Source organism: Trichoplusia ni, chromosome 4 (genome assembly GCF_003590095.1).
Source record: "Trichoplusia ni isolate ovarian cell line Hi5 chromosome 4, tn1, whole genome shotgun sequence".
Taxonomy (NCBI): domain Eukaryota; kingdom Metazoa; phylum Arthropoda; class Insecta; order Lepidoptera; family Noctuidae; genus Trichoplusia; species Trichoplusia ni.
The window spans coordinates 2,672,639-2,694,513 of NC_039481.1; the positions used below are offsets into that span (position 1 = coordinate 2,672,639).

The following is a 21,875-nucleotide window of genomic DNA, read 5'->3' on the forward strand; positions in this document are numbered from 1 at the left end:
CTGATGACAGTTTATCAGAAGCGGTATCTGTTAAAAATGTTCCTGTATCAAAAGGGTTAGTCCAAATAAAAACAATTTCAAAATTACGATAAAATTTATTGGCAATATCACAAACCACAATCAAAATGTTCGAAGTGGTTCAGAGTGCATAAATGACCTCTATAAATTTTCAAAGGTACATAACAAAGTTAATTTTTGGTTTTAAATAATCGTATTAAAATTATATCATAAACTATAGTACAATACTGTAAATAGTAGATATCTAAATGAGTAAAACTATTTTACAAATAGAAATATCATAAAAATCCTATAAAAGGTGTAAATCGAAGTACAAGTTTGGTGATAATATTGTGACAATGATTGCAAAGTTTGACACATTGAACTTACTCTTACATAACATTCACAACACTCGTACATTACATATTATTTGGCACATTGCAATTAAAATGTCTTATTCTTTTTACCAAGAATTTTCATAAGATCTTTCGACATGAAGTATGGTTTTTCGGGCGAACCATCATTTCTCTCGCAGTCTTCAACTGAAAAAAAAATACATGATCATAAAGGATTGTAGATCATTTACCATACACATATAAAAACATTTACATGCCATATTGTATCATGGTATTACATAGCGCATTAAATTCATGCTTACTATCGACGCGTAACATACAAGGGGATATTGGCGTGACGTGTTTCACACACAATCTGTAATCAGTTTTTAATTGGTTTTTAACATCGGAATTCGGCGAAACCAGGTAAACACCAACACCTGGTAAACAACTAAACTTAAAAGTCATATTGTGCTGCTGTTTTGTGAATTTTAAATTGGTCACGGACATTGCTGACACCATACTGAAATAAGTACATGAAATACTTACGGAAACATAGGAACAAGGCATCCACAGCCATTTCGTAGACATTGAAGAATATAGTACAGATGAGGTAGGTGGCTATGCTGAGTATGATGGCGGGGATGAGGTCGTTGTGCAGCCGCTCGCCCTGCGTCAGCTCGTACACGAAGTTCCACTGCTGCAGGTAGTACACGGCCAGACCCACCCCGATGGATATGAGCGCCTTCGATAGCAGGAATAGGAAGTATGTGACCTGGAAAAAAGAAAATAGCATTAATAATAAGGGGTTATCTGCGTTAATTCTTAAGAAATATATTGGAGTGAAAACAAGGTCTGTTTTTTCGAAACACGATTTGAAGTGTAAATTTGCAAAGTTTTTGTGAAATGAGACTAGACATTCATAAAGAAAATCATAAAAATTAAATCTGTGCAAACATGTACAAACTGCTTTTTCAACCAATTGAAAGCCATACTTATACTTAAGTAATTCTATGTAAATATTAAACTCCCGATTTCGGGCACGATTGTAAACAATCGTGATCAAATGATTTAGCAAACAAAACTAAATTATTCAGTCTTCGAAAAATAGGAGGATATTGAAGTTATTAGGAGCTTAATCACGTACCTTATCTAACACGAAGACCCTAACAATATTCCTCATGAGCAAAGAGAAGGCATCTCTCGCGCTCTTACAGAAGTTCTGCCCGTGTACCGCGCACATTATGTACGCATTCTTATTGATGAACTTGAGGAAGTTCTCCAGACACCAACAGAAGCACTTGCAGAAACACATGATGCATCGTGTGAAGGGGTTGTCGAACTTCTTGATCTTGTGGTCGATGTACTCCAGAATGACGCGGATTACTCGCACTATGGCTATGATGAGAGCTCCGAAGGCGACGGTGCCTAAGTGATATCTGAAAACATTGATTGCTGGTCGTTGAATAGGAAAACTCAAGCATACACTCAACACAAAAGATCCTAATGACTGTATTTAAATAGATGCAATCCACACAACACATTTTTTTTTCTAATTTCCTTAAGCAAATTCGATGCCGTTTAAAAAACAAACTTTTATTTCGGCATCATTTTATTTTATAAAAGTGATTCGTACCGTAATGTCCTGTATATACCGGAAGTGAGCGTGAAGAATGGCAGGTCACGCTTGTTGTAAGTCCAGTACCACGTGGAGAAGGTGCTGGCCAGCATCATGTCAGACACGCCGCTGATGAAGAACATCGTCCAGAAAAAGCCCAGAACGTTGGCCACTGTATAAAAAAAAAAATAACATTCAAACCTTTTATGGTAAGACGAAGAAAAGGACGTGTCATCTTAAGTTATTTATCTTATAATTTTAAAATTAACCATATTCTTTAAGGAGTGATCGTCTAGCAATTCATAGAGATTACGATTGTAAATTAGAAAGTTGGATAATCAACAAAAAGGGATTGAGTTCTTCAAACAGAAGCGGCATAGGTTGTGATTGGAATCAAGTTGGACGTAACTTTCCATAGTTTCCATGTCAACAATTCTTTATCTATAGTAACCTCGCTCAAGTAAAAAAACAGATTTCTTTTTTTGTACTTCCTAAACAATGCCTGAATTGTGTTAGCACTAACAATGCAAATACACGACGCTGTGTGGACTGTCGAGACCAGTGAAGTGGCACGTCGCGAGCCGACACAACCCACCGGCCGCGTCCTTACAGCTCATCGTGAACGTTGCTGGATCACACGACACGTAGTCCTGGAACCACAACAAATGTACATTAATTTATGTAAATTAACTTACATACCGTTTTTATTTATATAAGTACGTAAGGTAAACTACTAGATTTGGGAAGCGGTATTAACATAATAGAAATCTTTTATGTTAATACATGTAATTATACAACGCTTTAAATAAAAGTATTTGTGAAGAGGATGATTCATAATTGATTATTGCGTACGGTTTACCCACGCGTATTTATTGAAACAACCGCAACCGCAAGACGCCGCGGCCGCTGCCGATTCCGCGTCAATTCATGACAATTACTGGTTCCGAAACTAGTCGCGTGATCCCGAGAAATACGCGTGAGTAAACCTTAGTCAACGAAGAAGTTATGTAGGTCAAAAACTTCATAATAATCGCATATTTTTCTTTATCTTTAAAAAAAACGACTCCCGCAGTAAGGACTTTTATTCTTGGATTTTACAAACATACATATAAATCACATGCACGAGACACATTTTGCAACTGCTGACATGTTTGGCATAGATATTTTTTTTATGTTAAGTAGGCCTATTCCAAATTAGCTAATACTTTTATACCTACTTTTAAATAACTTACCTAATCTGTTCGAATATTATTGTAAAATTAATCACAATATAAAATGATGAAATTTGTTTAGATAGGTAGGTACCTACATAATTTTAATGACAATAGGTAGTTAATAGTAAATTACTATTAGTATCAATATCTTGTCTTTTTATATATTTTGCTTTATCGCTGACAAGGCGTACAATACAAATCATTTCAATTTCAATAAAAACATCATTTTCTTTCGTACCTCAGTGTACTGGCCGCCACAATCACAAGAAGTATCATTCTTCAAATTGACGACTCTGAAGGCTGACTCGCCGATAGATAGCAAGTACATGAGCACCAGTACGCCATACCCGATTACAAAGCATTGTATGATCCACGGGAATATCGGGAATAATATTGTCGTTTTAACATCAGTTACCGCTCTGTAAGAGGAAATAACGTTTATTAGGGGAAGTTAAAGGATTTATTATTTATTGTATTTATTACTTATTTATTGTACGAAATCTTGCAGTTTTTAACTCTATAATTATTACTTATGTCTAAAACACTTCCTTGAAGTTGCGTTATGCTTTGACTGGTTCACCAGACTTTAGTGTTTGTCTCTGCTTGTTCCAAGCAATATTTCAAATCGATAAACTTATGGCGAAAGTACTGACTAGTAGCTGGCGAAATAATGAGTTGGTGATAACAGAATAAGTATCGTGGATTTAAAATAATACTAGAAGAATGCATGTTTAGCGATATACAATGTCTATATACCGGAGGATATGATTATAAAGTGCGTGTGTTTAAAATTCCAATGTTATTAGTATGAAAACACGAATTTTACTCACTTGCTTCCTTCCCGGATGAGCGCAATAGCAATAGCTATTCTGTTTCTAAGGGATATTACTATTAATAGCAATATCAGCATTATTACTGCGATCGCGATAAGTAATACGAGCCATGTCTCCGCTTTACTGAAGATGGATTGCGCGTAACCCTTGAGGTTGGTCGTCTGTGTCAAACTTACGGGGTTCGCTTTGTAATATGCGTAATTCTTATAGCATAGATAAAGACCTGAAAGAAAAGAAAAAATGAAGGGATTGTTGTTTAAGTGGAAAGTTGAAATAATTTCAGGTATAGATGTCTCGCCTAAGTTCAATATTCAAACCATAAAAAACTACACTTACTCCAGCAAATAAAATGACGAAAAACACGCTTCGTATAACACAACAACCATAAAATTCAAAGAGCGGTTCTTGCGTTTTGCATTTTAATTTTTGAACAGTAACAGTTAACGATATTTTATGAAAGACAACTTGTCGCATATGTTTGTTTGTGATTGTTTTCATCGATTTATCATTATTTATTTCAATTCTTTTAATACTTATTATCTTGGTACTGCAATTGATTATAATGGTATTAGGCATCAACAATAGGTACTCTTCGTTATCTAACAATTTTGAAAGAGAACTTTTCGTCAACTCTTTAACTACAATTAACAATCGAAGTAGGTGATCACAATTCGATAAACAAAGGGCCAACATTTCTAAAGTGACACATAGCAATCGGTTTTTAGTATTTTTTAACTGTTTGCACAACAGTAACTTATAATTTGATCGTATACAGTTGTTTTGAAAACTGTCCCTAAAACAAATAACAGGAATTCTACAAAAAAACAAAACAAAGGAGTCCACGTACAGAATCCAAGCAGTCCAATGAGTCCGACGATGGTGGCCCAGACGACGGGCGCCACCACCCACCTGAGCAGCAGGATGTATATGAAGCAGACCACCATCACGCCGACCAAGGCGCCCAGCAAGTACCAGCGGGACTTTACGAGGTCTTGCACTATCTGGCCTGACAGCTGGACATAGAGATACTTAAATTATTATACATTATAGAAATATGACATATTGAAAGTAATGTAGACGCATCGTTCTAAGCTCAAAACGTCTCTGTGTGCTTCAAATTACTTCAAGGTCACTTGTTACTTGGAATATCTGTTAAAAACTGTAAACTAAGATTACGAATAGATTTTCTACCTATTTACTGAACCATAAATTAACAGTAAGTATTGCCTAATTTGCCAATGCATTACCTACCAAAAAAAAATTTATCTTATTCACAGACTAATTTTGTTTTGATCAAGAGTTAAATCAAAAATATCTAATATAAACACGATTATTATATTGATTAGCAAACATTTAGTGACATTTAATTAAGAAATGTTATCTTCACATCATTATTTTTATAAACAAAGTTAATGATTATAACCACAAAGCCACAAACAATTACGATACGCACGCCAAGTACTAAGTTACCAACGTAAAATATTTCTATAAAAAAATCGTTTGCAAATAAGAACAGTTGAAATATATATCTATTTCTATTAGAACTGGTAAGAAAATCTGTTTTCTGAGATTCTATTGGCGATAATAATAAACTACTTTAGAATTAATATTCTCTTCGAGGAAACTGTAACGTAAAAATAACTTATGCTTTTATCTACCATACCAACACCTCTAGTTCTACATTTTCCGATACCATGTTGTAATACATGCCTTACCTACAATAATAATACCTACAATTTCCTTGTGAATACAATTATAATAATTAAATAAAGCTACAGAAAGTTTTCTAAGTTCAATCTACAACTTAGATAGGAAAAGAATCAGAATAGGTCGTGCAAAACCAAGTCCAGTAAGTAAAAGATTAAAATTATCTAAATCTAAAACAATATACTCATAAAAATACAAAATAACCTTTTACCTCGGTAAATTAATCAAGCACAATCACAATTTCATCGGCGCTGATTTTGTCAAACAACTATACTGTCCACCTGTCACTACTCCATGTAAGAAAGTGAATGGATTTTTTATTATGACTCTAATTTAAGTTCAATATTGTTGGAATTAATTCAAGCGAATAAGAAAGTGATGGTTTAATTTTAATTTTCATTCAACAAAATCAGGGTCATTGTTACACATGAGCTACGTATGTGGACTATCTACCTGTTCGAATCGCACCAGTTTGGCGAGTTGTGAGGTCACCTGCTCTTCAGTTAGACCCATGTCCTCGGTGAGCTCCTGCAGCTGCGTGAGCACCTCGGTTACGTTCACAAGACACCTGTCCATCACTGCTCCGATCACCAGACATGTACGGCGACGATAGCGGCGTTAGAGTATGGGTACATATGCATTAATTAATTACATGTGAATAAGCGGTGACAAGGAAGTGCCTTATACAACTAGAGTTACATTAAAAGTATTTATAGAAAGGTTCAAAGTAGCACGACGAGCGTTATTAAGAATACAATATAATATTAGTTGGAGTTATGTAAGTAGGGTTCACAGTGCACATGCGCGAAGGTTAAACAAGCTTCTACACGTGCATAACGTTCGTAGAACCGTGCGTTGTAAGGGCTCTCACTACATACAATGTAAGTGTTGCGCTCGTCCGTCTGCGTGAAGAAAGTCGTCCAGCTGGCGACGATCCAGCCCACGTACGAGTCGAGGGCGGTGGCGCTGTTCACCAGCGACCTGCGAGCCTCGCTAGGGTTCCGCACGCAGCTGTCTCTCACAGGACTTAGGGATTTTTGACTTGTTTTGTCGTCCCCCTTGCATTGAAGAGTAGACAGATCACCGATGCAACGGGATAACACTGAAGTGCAGTTATTACACATCTGATACGGGCCAGGGTTAAGGTAAGGCTTGCAGCCTTTAGGGGAAGCTCAGGAAGACCATGCCACACACCCAACCTCATGGTCCAAGCCAAGTCTCACTAACATTAGTGGCGAAATTCGTACTAACACCAAAATGTCTGTCACTCATTCTCACAACAACACAACACAAATAATATGAACAATTTAACTCGATAATTACCTGCTTGGCTCTGTAATACGTAACTGGCACATTTATCTTCTTGCATGTATTGTTTTGCTTGGGTGTAAGTCAAAGTGTTCATGTTGACGTCGTCCGTACACACCATTTTTGATTTTAATTCACCAAAGTTGCTTTCTGTCATTTCGACATCGAATAGTATCGTTCTCGCCGGGCATTGATTTACGCAAACCTAAAAAAACAAAGTACTATCAGAAAAAATACTTAACACCCCTATTCACATATGACAATTCAATAAGTTGCTATCATATTTCGCTGTATTAAAAAAGACGTTTAAGCGGCCAAAGTTCTTTAATAACTTACTAATTTATCTTCCTTGAACTTACCTGAGGCGTCGGGCATCCTGTGATGGGTGTGCCTGGAGACAAGCATTTGGCAATGTTGAAAAACACGAGGTACTTCTTGTCCTCAAGGCCTGAGTCGAGGCCACAACGACGGCCCTTTGTGTCGATTGGTGCTAACAGCTTTTGTATGTTCCCGTGGGTCATGCCTGTAATAGTAAATTAAAACATTAGTAGCAACTTAAACAGAATAGACTAAAGATGTAGAAGCACAAAATTGGCATCTTTTAGTTTGTTTCGTAACGTTTTGCACGAAATTTCTATGAAGGTGACCGCTCACGGGACTTCTCCTAGTCCCATGTTTTTCTTCTGGAATTATTTAAAGATAGTATCATACATATTAATGTTTAAATGCGAAAGTAATTCGGTCGGGCTCGGTTTCATGCCGACAGTAATTAAACGGAAACCACCGCGCGCTGCAGAATAAAGTTCTTTTTTTTGAAATAAGATATGATGGCGTATCTAATTTACCATAGTAGCCGACATAGCCCCATACTCCGAGGAACAGTATGAACAGGATGAGCCATAGAATATCGGTACACGATCGGTTGTGTATGGGACCGTTGAAGTTCGGGTCGTATCGTATCGGCTCCCCTGAAACAATCATACATTGTTAGTCATACACTCGTCATTCATTTATTTTGCTTTCATCGCTATCATATCAGTAAACAGTGAGAGGTATCTTTTATCAGTAAAATACGTCAATAGAAGGGATTTTATACTATAAGTGAGTAACGATAATGAAAGTATACTACGATTAATCATAATCATAATGATGATAACATGGTTTTTTTAATACAACCCTCGGTTTACAGATTTTTTTCCTGGTATCGTGGGGGATTCACAGAAATTCAAGTCGAACAAAAGCACCCAGACAATTAAGTTAAATCTTCACACTTTACAATAATGAGAAAATAACGACTATATCTGCCTTCTAAGAGTAACGCAGCTTGCATTTTGTAGGATATTACGAGAGCCGTGGTGGTGATGTCTAGTTGCTTTCCAATGTAAGTTTTCTAATCAATTATGTCTATTACGCGAATACGATATACCATAATATGTTATAAGATATCCATGTATTGCATTAAAAGCTATGTGCGTTGACAAAGCAGAGTATAGAATAAAGTACACAGTAGGTACGGCTTTATTTATTGGATACTATAATAGTTCCGCATGCAAAGCGTGAGTTATCAAAGCAAGAAGTATGTCTACCCATTCTATTTTGTCACCATATATCTTAAAAAAAATAAGGTCTTTCTGGAATGCGAGAATGGAGAGCCCATGCACTATTATGCAGACAAGATTATGTACATCGATATGTCATTATCAACTTATATGCCAAATACAAGTAGGTAAGGCAGATAAAAAGGTGCTCATCATTAATTTATTTATACGTGAAGCGGTTTACATTGACATAACAATAGCTGTTGATGGGGATACGCATTGTGCTCCTAACACCTGTCAAATCATATTAATCAATTATTATTGTTGTTAGTTAAAAGTCTTTGATATCAACTTACTGGACTCTTTAGGCGGCACGCAGTTGTCACAGCATCCCATCTTATATTACTTTATAGAATTACATACTTCATTATCATAACTTTCAATTTTAAAGTAGTTTTAATTTACACTGGTTTCAATGTTGGTTATAGCATGCACATGTTATCAAATATCCTCTTAACTGACTCCTATCAGGCTTATCATGACGAATTTTGATAAAGATAACTCGACCAATCGTCTTGTATAATATTAAGGCGGGTGAATTTGAAAATAATAGTAAATAAAGGCTAGTAAACTTGTTTACTGAGCGGCAACCTACTAGATTTTGATTTGTAAGTTACAAAATATGTGAAAATGGAAAAAATACTACGTAATACGAGGTATTAAAAGTGTAACGGAAGAGTTTAGATTCGGTGATATCATTGTACTTAGGAATAAATAGGCATGACGCTACTTTACTAGATCATTCATAACACTGGTTCATATCACAGTGAACGTTCTCAACTGTGAACTATTACCGCACAAATATATTTAGCACGCGGTTCTATTTCTAGACCTTAATATTTTTATTTATAAAACTAACAGAGGATTTAGTGACGAACTACGTATAGGAGATTTTATTACTTTGTTAAAACCTGTAAATGCGAAATTTGGAACACTCAACATATTTACTATTTTTATAGCGGCAACGGAAAACGTCATCAGTAAAACTTTCAATATCAGTCTAGTTATGACTGTTCATGACGTAACATGGTCAATAATACGGTCTCGATTTAATGAAAAAAAAACTAGTTATTATGAGACACAAGAAAATGATCATTACGGTTCCAACATGTGTCTATCTAATTATTTTCGCATACATGACCATCATCTAGCGACGTTATAAATCGATAAGACTTAGTCGTTAACTAGTAGTAATAGCTAAGTTTAACAGCCATCAGTTTTGATCATCTTTTGATAATTTAAAAAGTTTATTACAGAGTGACAAACAGCGATAGTTATCACAGCTACCATGTTAATTATAGTTCAAACGCAAAGGAGTGCCATGATAACAGGAAAATAGTAAAAGTACCTGTCTGTAATTAAACGGTGACGTCATTGGCTTTCCTCGTATTGTAACAAGGTCTCCACGAAGTGATAAAACCCCAAGGACTACCAAGTCAAAACTCTCGAATTCGATCTGAGGACACGCAACGACTTTCTGAATATAGTGTGCATTTTAGGAATGAATTTCACAGCTTCCGTGTTTCGGAAGGCACGTCAAAATGTGGGACCTGCGCCTGATTTCTCTCCGATCATATAGTCTCATCGGGCTATAAGAGCTATATAAAAATAAATTTAAGTCTAAATTAAAAAAATATTTATTAAATACTCTGCCATAATAACACTCCTTTATAAAATTAATATTAAGTTATACCTTGTTAAGTTTATATAATAATATGTATAATTTAAGTTTTTTATAAGTTTATATACTTTTGATCTCGCAGATAAACAGTGTGTACTGTTTTGTGAGACACTGTACTATGTCATAAGTATAACGTGTACCTGTAATAATTGAATAAATAAAAAATAATAAAAAAAGGAAACAGAAAGTCTTGTGACAAGCCGTCCCCTTCGAAAATTAGTCAGGAACAATATATTTGTAATCTGAATTAAAACAGTCTCAGGATTTGTGATTATATTACAATTGTAATCTTATCTAGTTAGTTATTAGTAGGTACGCTAATCTATCGATTGATGAAGCGAAGTACCTATGATTATTAGTTAGGTATCGCCAATAATCAGGTCGCGATAAGATTGCTCTGATTAATTTAAATACGTTTTAGTGTTTGAAGTTCCGATTTCCTGTTTATATCGTGATTTACTTAATCGAGTATTTAGAAAATAATCTGGTGACAAATCAAAATGTTGCTCTATGCTTCATCGTAATCCTACATTTTCGTTCTGACAGTATATGCACAATTGCACATTGAGTGTTCACAAGTATATGAATCTACATAGGAGGTATTGAAAAATATACTCAAAACAAAAAGTTTTTTAAATGTGAACTGAGGGAATCTAGAATGATATTATTGCAGTTGAGTAAGAGACAACACACTACAGAGTGTTATACTCTTTCAGGGCCCCGATTCCGCTATTTTACAATGGCCGATGAATGAATGGCATTTGGATTAAATTTGAAATTATTCCTGTTCTCTTAAGCATTTTTCTAATATAATGATTGGAAGTTAATTGTATTGACCTTGAGTGTACCGTCCCGTACTGAATTTACAATTATTGTGTAGAAAAATGCCTAAGAGAATACGAAAAATGTCATTTTAAGCCAAATTTCATTCATTCATCGGCCGTTCTAAATAGCAGAATTGGGGCCCAGGTTTTCACAAATACTTAAAGGAGATTTTATTTATTTCCTTGATTATATCTTTAAGCAGTTAATAAGTTCAGGATAATAATTAGGTTTTCATTCCTAAATCCATTATAATTTCAAATCGAATGTTGACAATAATATCGATAGTTTTGTTGGACATTGCATCAGATTTAATGTTCTTATCATGTACCTGTTTAATAAATAAATAAACAATAAATCTAAAACCCATGTCACTAGATAAGAACAAGAAGAAGAATGTTCAACGTTATTGTTAAACGTGACAGGATAAGTAAGTACATACATAAGTATCTGAGGATTACAACATCCTCAATACATTTCTCCGTATTCACCTAAGCAGTGCCTACTCAGTAACGTTAGCTTAGCTCACATTGTCTGTCACAAGTAGATATTATTTTGCCGAGAAGCCATACATTGTCACGTAACTTCCTATTTTCCACTTAGCTATAAGTTTGTAGGAAAATCGTATCTTCGATTTTGTAAAAGGTTCTAACATAACCTCCAACCTATTTTGTGCGAAGAATATCAAACGTCATAGTTATGTAACTATAAAGGAAGGAGGAGTAAAGGAATTTAAGTTTGTCTGGAAGAGATTGCTTTTTAGCGATAAGACCGCCTTATGTACTCATCATATTTGTTTGTATTGTCCTAATTTGTTTTTCCTTATGTTGTACAATAAAGAGTATTCTATATATCTATCTCTCACAGCAAAAGCACTTAGGAAGCGGTGATGGCCTGATGGGTGGGCAAAACTGGGTGCTGTCCAATGTAACCTGAACTTCAAAAAGTGCTACTTGGTAGCCTAATTTGAATAAATGAATTTTGATTTTGATCTATGATAGTCAAGCACGCGTTCCGAATTATCAATTAACTTTTTTACTAGAACTCTCTGAAACTGCAACTTACTTGAAACGCATGGATTTTATTACCACTTGTCCAAAAATAACTTTTACGTAGATAGCTATTTGTCAAGACAGCCAGAAGGTCGTTTTAATAGAGTAGATTAGTACTATTTACTTACCCACACTTTACTATATATATGAAGGAAACTTAGGATTAAAAAGGTTATAAACAACTTATTTCTCCGTAACATATCAAAATAACAGGATATAAGGTAACTGGTTCATTTTACCTATACATATACCTACCTAGATACATATAGGTAAGAGAACTTAGTGATTCAGACTAACTCCGGCTTTAGGTCGCTGCGGTGCCGACTGGACTAATATTAGACGCGGCCTTGATGTGGTGGCATCCTCAATTTTATGAACAGCCGTTACAAGTAATTTAATTTAATACAAGTCTTACGTATAAGTGTACCCATGTTGAAGGAACTAAAATGCTCTAGATCTTAATGTTAGAGAAATGGTAAGTTCTCCAAACTGTTACTTATAACGAAGTGATGCAGTTGCACTCAGAGCTTCGCATCTTACTTCCAAAGCCTCAGACAGAAATAAATACAGGAGGATTCGAGAACTCAACGATTGAAGGATCGAAAGTTATCTTTACCAAAACATTTACATTTCAAAAGTATTTAAGAGAAACAAACAAGCGAATAAAGAACAGCTGTGCATACATCGATGCAAAAAGATCAAACAAAACATTATAATGTGCAATGATAAACGCATCGTGTAGGAATTATTATATAAGTTAGACAAAGTGTACAGAATTGCAAATAAACATTCTAATGAATCGTGGTACAAGTATATTCAAGTACAATACTAGTTACATGCTAATGACCCTCCTACCACGATATCGACAACACTGGACCTATTATATTAACCCCTGCACGTGACAGGTCATTCACCTATATTTTCCATCTCTACTTTTATGATTGACCGTAGCGTCGAAATGCACCAAATTATGAACAGTGGCTTGGTTTAAGTCTGTATGACGTATGTGTTTTAAGGAGTAAATCGAATTGTTTTCTCTTTAGAAATGAGTGTAAGGCTAGGTAAATTAACCTATTATGTCAGTTTATTAAACCGTTTTCTTCGTATGCCTTATGGCAACAGAACCTTAGAGGTTCCAATCTGATCTATTTCAAAAACTCGCACCGTACTATTTAACACATGTTATTAATTCATTGTGAACAACTGTCTTTTCCCATCGTTAGACCTATTTGTGTGGTTTTCCTGCTACCAATGATGGCACATGTAGTATTGGTTACCGGATTTATGTCAGTTTTCTATTTGAATGAAGGAAATCACATAGTTACTTGGCGTGGGCGAAAACTAGCCCTACTCTTACACTTCGGCCTGGACTTTCAAGATAATTTGTTTTATCTATTTCCAGTTTTGCTGTTTTAAAAGAATACCATGTTTAACATCAGGACCCAATTCCGTTATTTACAATGGCCGATGAATTTATAGAAATTGGATTAAAATGACGCTATTCGTATTCTCCTAAGCATTTTGCACTTATTTCTACAAGTATATATAGATGGATGTAAAATATTGTATGCTAGAACAGGTTTTGATGAATCTCTTGAAATATCTCTATTTGTCTATCATAAACCGGTATGGTGTTGTTTATTAACCAAATCGAAGTAGGCAGTAGTAATTCTTCTAACCCTTTTTACAAATCATAGAAGAATATTATACATTAATACAAGTTGGAACACATCCGCAAACTTTATTGATCATAAACAAAAACTGATAAATGATAATACATTCTTATTAAAAAAATGATTAGATATTTTTATGCATTCTAAAGTATATTATTATTTATAAGCGGATATTGACATCATTGGTACTATATGATGTTATTAAAACCATAAGTACATACGCAGAACTACCAATATCTTACAACAAAAGATTCGCGTCGGCTTGCGATATTAAAATAACATTAGCAATTGGTCCTACAATCTTACCAGGCCTTAAATACAATGTAAATAATTTTATCACGTATTGTTCACTAGAAATATACTCATTACGCACTATATTTGTGAATATTAACTAACCATATACTATCTTGATAACCAGATTTGTTTAACTGATAACTTGTTAACTGGTCTATAAGAAACTTAATGCTCTTGTAGTCGCTATGGCGTCACTTAGTAAACTGTCTTGGGTATATTGTAGCGTGATGTAATGACTACCGAGGAGTTGGTTACTACTACCTACTTCACAATGACCTTTAGTTAATACTCGTGAACATATATCACGTAATATGCACACGTAACTAACAATAACTATACATAATACTAGATACCTAGTCAATTTTGTTCTTCTATTTATACAACCAGAAAAAAGCTAAACTGCTGGACATAAAGGTCCCGTAGAGGTTTGAGCATTGATCACCACGCCAGCTCACCGCGGGATGCCGATTATAGATTCCAAAATTGGATTCCAGATTTCGCGATGTTTATATTTTTATTGTTATATTATTGTGCTACAAATCCATGGTTTTTTATCTTAAAATAAAACGACTGCCTCACTAAGGAATTTAATCAAGACAAGCATTCGTATATAACACAAAAGCTTGTCCTTCGCGGAGATCGGATTGGCGTTCCGACCACTCGGTTATCTGTAGAGTCCATTGTTGACTAATGTAACTGATTTGTCTAAGAAGATAACCCAAGAAGAACAATAAGAACATATTTTTATTTTGATAGTATTTAGATCCTATAAAAGAAAAATGGTCAGTCAATGTCATTATTGTATTAACAAATATAAAGAACTTGAATTTAATACTTACGTCATGTTAATCAAATTAATATCAAAAAGATAAAACAGTCGCCTGATCATAATCAGATCACTTCGAAACATAATTTGCAATAAGAAATAATGTTTTGGTTATACAATAAATAGTTTGCATCGTTAACATTAATTTCGTGAATTTGTCTGAAGATATAAAAAAATGACACAATATCTTACAACAACTGTTATTTTTATCCTGTCCTTATTGTTGACTTCCTACATCCGCTGTGGTTTAAAAATTAAAAAGGTGACTAATATGATATGCCTAATTACTGATAGTACTGATTTCTCTGTAATTTGTGTTGATTGCTCAACATCCGCTAGGCGTCAGGTGATGTTTTGCTGATACGGACATCCAAGTATTTTGCTTTCATTTCTGTATCAGGCATATTTATAACAAATACTCATATTCTTTTAAACATGTTATGACACATCTGGCGGAATTGTATGGAAGTGAAACGATAATGTAAATTAGTGTCCGTTTTGAAGCATTTCTCTTACGTGTGTTCACGTAAGTATCCAAGATTATTATCACGTGTAGCGTCTTGGATAATTTATTGAAATTGTAAATTTGTGAGTGCAAGTAACTGTCTGTCGTGCGTTCATGCCAAAACTTCTGAACTGATCTAAATTAAATGTTGTACGCAGACGGTATAGTGTAGAGCCTAAGAAGAGCTAGAAAGGGTTCAATGAAAAACGGAAAACCACCAGTTTGAGCTAGAAGCTCTGAACTGGTGGTATTCTATTTCTGCTTATTTTTCATTCAATAAATAAACATGAAATACAAAGTGTTTAAAAGTTTAACCCCCAAGGGTGTAAAAAAACAAATGGGAAATATGTAAGGTAACAAACTATGAGAGCTGTTTTAATGGAGCTGAACTTATAGAGTTATTAAAAAATATGAGCAGTACAGCCTGGTGTAATTGGTCGGTCGGGAAATACCTAAGCAGTCACGAAACATTCAACCCTGCTCAGTTTGAAAACTGAATAAATTGTTACCTAGAGTCGTATACAAGACTTTTCCAAGAATTGGAAGAATCTTGTAGATGAGATTTCTCATTGAAGAAAACTCATAGCTCATCACATACGAATACTTCTATTGGCGCGATGCCCATTCATTATCAGGTCTAAACCGACATACAGTATTACCTATACTATTGTTGTTTATGACATTAATGCAACAACGTTCACAAGAAGTTGACACAGTGATTTCTGATTTACTCAGGCATTTCTGTCTAAAGACTTGGTATTACTCCTCGAATACGTCAACAGATAGTACTCAGAAAAACTGATGTCTATCATAGATTTCACATTGTGTTCGTTTGGGTGTAATGATTAGCCTCAACGTTTTTCTCATCCATGTATTACTGTTGTTGATTTACGAAAATTAAATTATATTAATTGATTAAAGCCCAGAATAGAGAGTCGTAGAAGGATTTGGGGGAGGCCTTTGCCCAGCAGTGGGACACAGTGGGCTAGAGAAAAAAAAATTGATTAAAGTTACTGATTTTGTTTTTCCGGCAAACAGTGGCCAGATACCAGTTAAAAACTTCCTAATAATACAATTATAAGTATGACTTCTTTTATTCATATAATTGTTACATTTAAATGAAAAAAAATATTAAAATTTATTAAAAAATCCACAGGCTCGGCAGTAATATAGCATATTTATATGCTATATTACTGCCGAGCCTGTGGATCTTTATAGCTTTATCATTAAAATATTGCATGTTCCCCTGGTGTGCCATTTTGAACTTATTGAGGAAAAAACATTGTTAATGAGATTATAAGTAATACGGGAAATCAATGTTAATTCGGATCAGCGATTTGCCACTCAATAACATGAAACATATTTTACTTAAGATGATAACTAAGTTACTAATCGTCTAAGTCTGCGGTTGACAATACTAAGAGTAAATAGAGTAATTATAAACTTGTCAGAAAACATGCTAGACAACCCATTGTCAGTGCCAGTCGTGAGTCAGTGGATTTTATTAGGTTTTTCACAATGTGTCGTTGGCGTACCAATGAGATACTTAAACTGCCTGGTAACTGCAAATAAATTCCCAGACAGGGGAATATCGCTGTATCTTTTATAATATTCGGCATGTCATTTCAGATGCATCTCGCTACCTGCAAACTAAAATTTCTGGTGCATCTTCTGACATATGACACGGCGAGTGCGTATCGGGTGATTGGACCATTGTCTACAAAATTGATCGCATGCCATTGTGTTCTTTTTTCCTTGCATATCTCCTTGATACACAGCATCTTACGGTTAATAGCTTTACAAAGCATTATCTTTATATTTTACTATTCAATGACTCATTTGTTTGTTTACATTGACCGTCAATTGTTTTACTTTTCACATTTCATGTCCTACAATCGCCCTAGTTATCATTTGTTTTTATCTGTTCACATCCCTGCGACAATTTAGTGATATTGAGCCACAGTTAAGGTCACAGTCGCGTGCTGTTTACCGTACACGACGCGCATCGCATAAACATCGACACGTCGCATATTCAACCTCCTAACCTTAGTATATTCCCGATGGACGATGCGTCATTGCATAGCTGTTTCAAAGGTAATACTTGAAGCTGTTATGCAATCGAAAATGAATCTAAAACTCAACCTTGCGGATTGAGAAAATTAGCATGTACCGAATGTTCAGTTTTTTTGCCAATAACAAAATATGTCTTCTTTTTTTGCAAATAAGAAAAAAACTTCTTTTCTTCACGTTCCAGTTTCATATTCCTATAACTTTTAATAATTTAAAACTGATACCTAAATTAAGAGCAATGTAAACGGCAAAAAACCATTCGTAGTGTTTCGTCTGAAATTCCGAGTTTTCGGGAACCAATCGTGTTCTACGAAGTCAACCGAAGCGTGTGGTAGATAACCAAACCTTTCAAAGAGTCTTACATCTGTGTCTAGGTGACTAACAAGCATTAAAACAATCAAATACATTCAATATTAAATGAACAGTGAACCGGTACCGCGATCTATTCTTTATGTGAAGCAGTCAATAACAACTATCTGTTGTTTTAATAACATGCCTTATCAGTTACCATTCAACGCAACGACAGAACCGCATGGCCGTTTTAGTGCATGATCATTTAATCTGCATGTCTCAATGATATGTCTCATTTAACCAAAATTGTAACCCTGCTCTTGAATAAATATTTTGGACATGTCTACTGCTTACTGCTACTGGAAGCCGACCCCAACATAGTTGGGAAAAGGATAAGCCGATGATGATGTCTACTGCTTAAGTAGGTGAAGGAAGTTTAAAATCTTCTTGCTAAGTTGTTTAGTATCTTTATTAAGGCAATTGTAATGATAAATAAGAACAATTTTTCCAGAGTTGCCATTTCATGTGAAAACGGAAAAAATAGACTAAAATTTTTAGAACCTAGACAAAGCGTGCTATCACTAAATTAAAAAAGCATTTCAAATCCATTAGACTAGAAATATCTAATTGATAAAATGATCTAATTAATGAGCTTTTCCAAGGTTGATCTCCCTGCAAAATGGATAGCATTCAAGGTCTTTTTAAAATATGTACATATCTACATATTTTTTAGGTCAAGGCAAATAAGTAGGTACATGTTGGTAATTATCAAGTCCGTCGTTTTTGTCAACGGAAGCGCATAGTTGTTTAAAAACGACATTTTGGGCAAGTAAACATGGTTGACGTCTAAAATTAAAGCTTGTTTTAACACATAAGTAATTAACACAGTTATCTCCGCCGGTAACCAAATAAATATTGTTTTATAGCTTTATAGGATTACGCACCAAGTAAAGTTTCGAAACTCCATACGTAACAACAATACTTCGCTCTACATTATACATGTGACTTATGCCAACTTTGCAAAACTAATATGTTTTTATCATAGATCATAATTATTTCACTTATTTGATGTGGTTTTGTTTGTATTATTGGTATAGAACTTATTGCACTTATTTGTTGCACTTGTTGAGAGAGAAAGGAAGACGAAATCACAGAAAAGTTTGTAGTTCCTAGTTGTCTTTTGACAACAGGGCCCCAATTCCGCTATTTACACTTGCCCGATGAATCAATGGAAATTTGGACTAAAATGACAACTCGTATTTTCTTACTTTTTTTTCATAACGTGAAATTTAGTTCGGGGCGGAACACTCACTGTCAATACAATGAATTTCCAATCAAATTTAATACAACTTCCATTCATTCATCGGCAATTGTAAATAGCGGAATTGGAGCCCAGGTTATTGCAATAGGCAGGTGAAAATTTAAACAGACTGGAAGATATGCACATATTTTGTTATTGGCAACAAACACAAAAATTGGGGCTTTTCTATATTTTCTGTATAAGACTGAGAGCTCTTCTTAGCTATATTCCATGCATGCAATGTGCATTTATGTACCGTATACAATGTAATAAAATGGGAGTCGGCTATACAATTATATATTACAAAATGCTTAAAGAAGCTTTTGGGCTACCTTCGAATCCCTTGTCAAAAAGGCAAACCTGAATCATTATTTGTAAGATTGCAAAAATATTATCGTGATATTCATAGACAACTTCATATGCAATGCGGTTCGTCTATTCATTCAACGAAAACAAAATGTCATATATTTTGAAACTTATTGGGGCAACAAAAATAGAAATCGTAGCGTGTTGGTAGCATTTTATTTTAGTCACAGAATGAAACGAGTAGTTTCGAACAAAAGCATGATTCGGTTCTTGTTTAGCATTTTTCAATTGTAAAAGACTGATTTAGCATTGTACCCGTATGTGAACAAAAAGAATTGCCTCGATAGGTTTAATACTAGACTCACCGTAAGACCCATTCGATAACAAGAGATCGTGTAAAACAAGTTTTTAAATTAATGGTGTTACACTGATATACATTTTAAATGAGACCTCTTTGTAACATTCATTATACTCACCATAATCTTTACCCATGTTGATTAACAAGTAGGTAGGTAGTTAATTCAGTCACTGCACAGTTGGAACCATTCAGTCAATTTAATGCTCTACACAGCTCGCTGCAATCCAATAAAACTCTATTATGAACTACAAATCTCCGGCACTTGTTGTTCCAGTGATAAAAATTTTCAATTGATACACATTGTGAACGAAAAAAACACAACCACTTTGAACCGCGACAAATTATTGTACTTTAATAATTTAATTAAAGTTTAATTGCGTGACGTCAAAGTTTCGTTACGTAAATTTCAAAAGAGCAGTGTGTGTTAATCTCAAAAATTGTATCTTTTGTTTATTTACTGTCGAAGTGAAAGTTTGTTGACAGTAGAAGCACGCGAGTTATAACTGCACTATGCGCGATGTTATTCGGCTGCGCGCCGAATGCTGACTGGCTAGAGTGGCTCGGCTAGTTTGCCTGGCCCTCTGGCTGGCGAAGCAAGCGCGGCGCGGGCGAGTCAGCGACATTGGTCAGTCAGTGCCCTGTCTGATTCATACGCCACACGTTACCGCTGCAATACAAAGGGAGCTTGGCTTTGTCTTGCTACTGTAGTTGTACTCGCTATGGTTGTCGTACTTCTTTGTAATTTGTTCTTCCTTGACGAGAGCAATACGCTCAATTAAGGCGTTCATTAATGTAATTAAAGCGTTTAAACTAAGAACACCATATTTCTTCAGTTACAAACTGTACTAGGTAAAGAGCTGTGTTTTCGTAATAAATTAAAGTCATGTAGCTTATTATCCATCACTTTCAAGAGCCAAAAACACAAATGATTTTGTTGACTAATGCACTAATCATTCTGTTACGCTACTAATTACTTACAAACAATAGACCTACAACTGTATCAGTTTACATAAAATAGTTGACGCAGTCTTACCGCGGCAGGAAGTCGTCAACTCCTGCATCAATAGCGGTGGGCTCAGCATAACCTGTTTATCTCAGCCTGTGGTGCCGTGCGCGTTGTACTATTGACGTATTTCAACATTTCAACTCCTGCGTGTAATGTACTTTCAGGCGATAAATCAAAGGTTTTATTAATAGAATTAGGTTATACGTATGTGGAAATTTAAGCTGATTTTACAGTTGTTTTTTAGATTCTTTGTTTCACTATCATACTAACTACTATGCTTGCGGCTTTGGCAAACAAGAACATACCTGCAGTAAGTTTTTTTTTTGTTCTAAGAAGACGTGTTTTTTATATAATCTAAATGTTAATTGTTCCCCGTAAAATGTAAGTAGATAAGAAAATTATGGTGAGTATGCGAATTTGTATTTTTTGTATCAAATAGTAAAAGATAACAGTTTGATGGCTATGTTATGAATGACCGTGATAATATAATAAAACTGGACAACTACCCATTTAGCATGAGACATCACATGGTAATGTTTATCAATTCCTAACAATTATTAATTTATTACTAATATATTATTATACTCCTGAATAACTTATAGCCTGCAGATTGCTCCCTATATTAGCACTTGACTTTAATCAAACAAACGTGTGTGGATCACAACCAATGCTTGTCCTACGCGGGGATCGAACCTACGACATGTCGTGAACAGTGGATTGTGTTGTGCGTGAGCACCAATAACCATACGGCTTTAACCTAACAGTAAACATAAACAAAGAAAATATATTATTTTCATTGATTTTTAATTTGCTGCTGCTTTAGCGTCACGCTTTAGAAAACACATCGTCCTTCATACGCGCTACGTAGGCGTGTGTGTATCTTGTTTTCACGTTACTCGTATTAGAAACACTAGCTAATTATGTACCGGAGGCTGTTAGTCTTAAGTTAAAGGATTTCATGCACTCGGTAATTGAGCGATGAAGTATAATGTTTACTCAGTATTGTGGTGGAGGTTAGGTGTTAGAATATCGTTTTCTTTGATTGTTGCTTGTTTGTATATATACTACACCTTTAATGACT

At 34.9% G+C, this 21,875-nt stretch overlaps 1 protein-coding gene across 3 annotated transcripts; it reads right to left on the reverse strand.

The window, feature by feature from the left end:
- Nucleotides 1–79: 79 nt before the first annotated feature.
- Nucleotides 80–20,334, reverse strand: LOC113492525 (CTL-like protein 2). 3 transcript variants are annotated; one of them, XM_026870006.1, is made up of 13 exons: nt 19,907–20,334; nt 7,858–7,980; nt 7,372–7,535; nt 7,028–7,217; nt 6,583–6,806; nt 4,845–5,010; nt 3,995–4,220; nt 3,403–3,583; nt 2,474–2,600; nt 1,969–2,122; nt 1,480–1,771; nt 882–1,107; nt 80–539 (listed from the first exon to the last, which is right to left on the reverse strand). In XM_026870006.1, the coding sequence occupies exons 1-13, from the start codon at nt 19,920–19,922 to the stop codon at nt 442–444; spliced, it is 2,187 nt and encodes a 728-aa protein (XP_026725807.1). In that variant the 5' UTR covers nt 19,923–20,334; the 3' UTR covers nt 80–441. The 3 variants fall into 3 exon arrangements, with proteins under 3 accessions (XP_026725807.1, XP_026725808.1, XP_026725806.1); XM_026870007.1 differs by lacking the exons at nt 6,583–6,806; nt 19,907–20,334 and adding exons at nt 6,158–6,282; nt 8,907–9,210; XM_026870005.1 differs by lacking the exon at nt 19,907–20,334 and adding an exon at nt 8,907–9,210.
- Nucleotides 20,335–21,875: the final 1,541 nt, after the last annotated feature.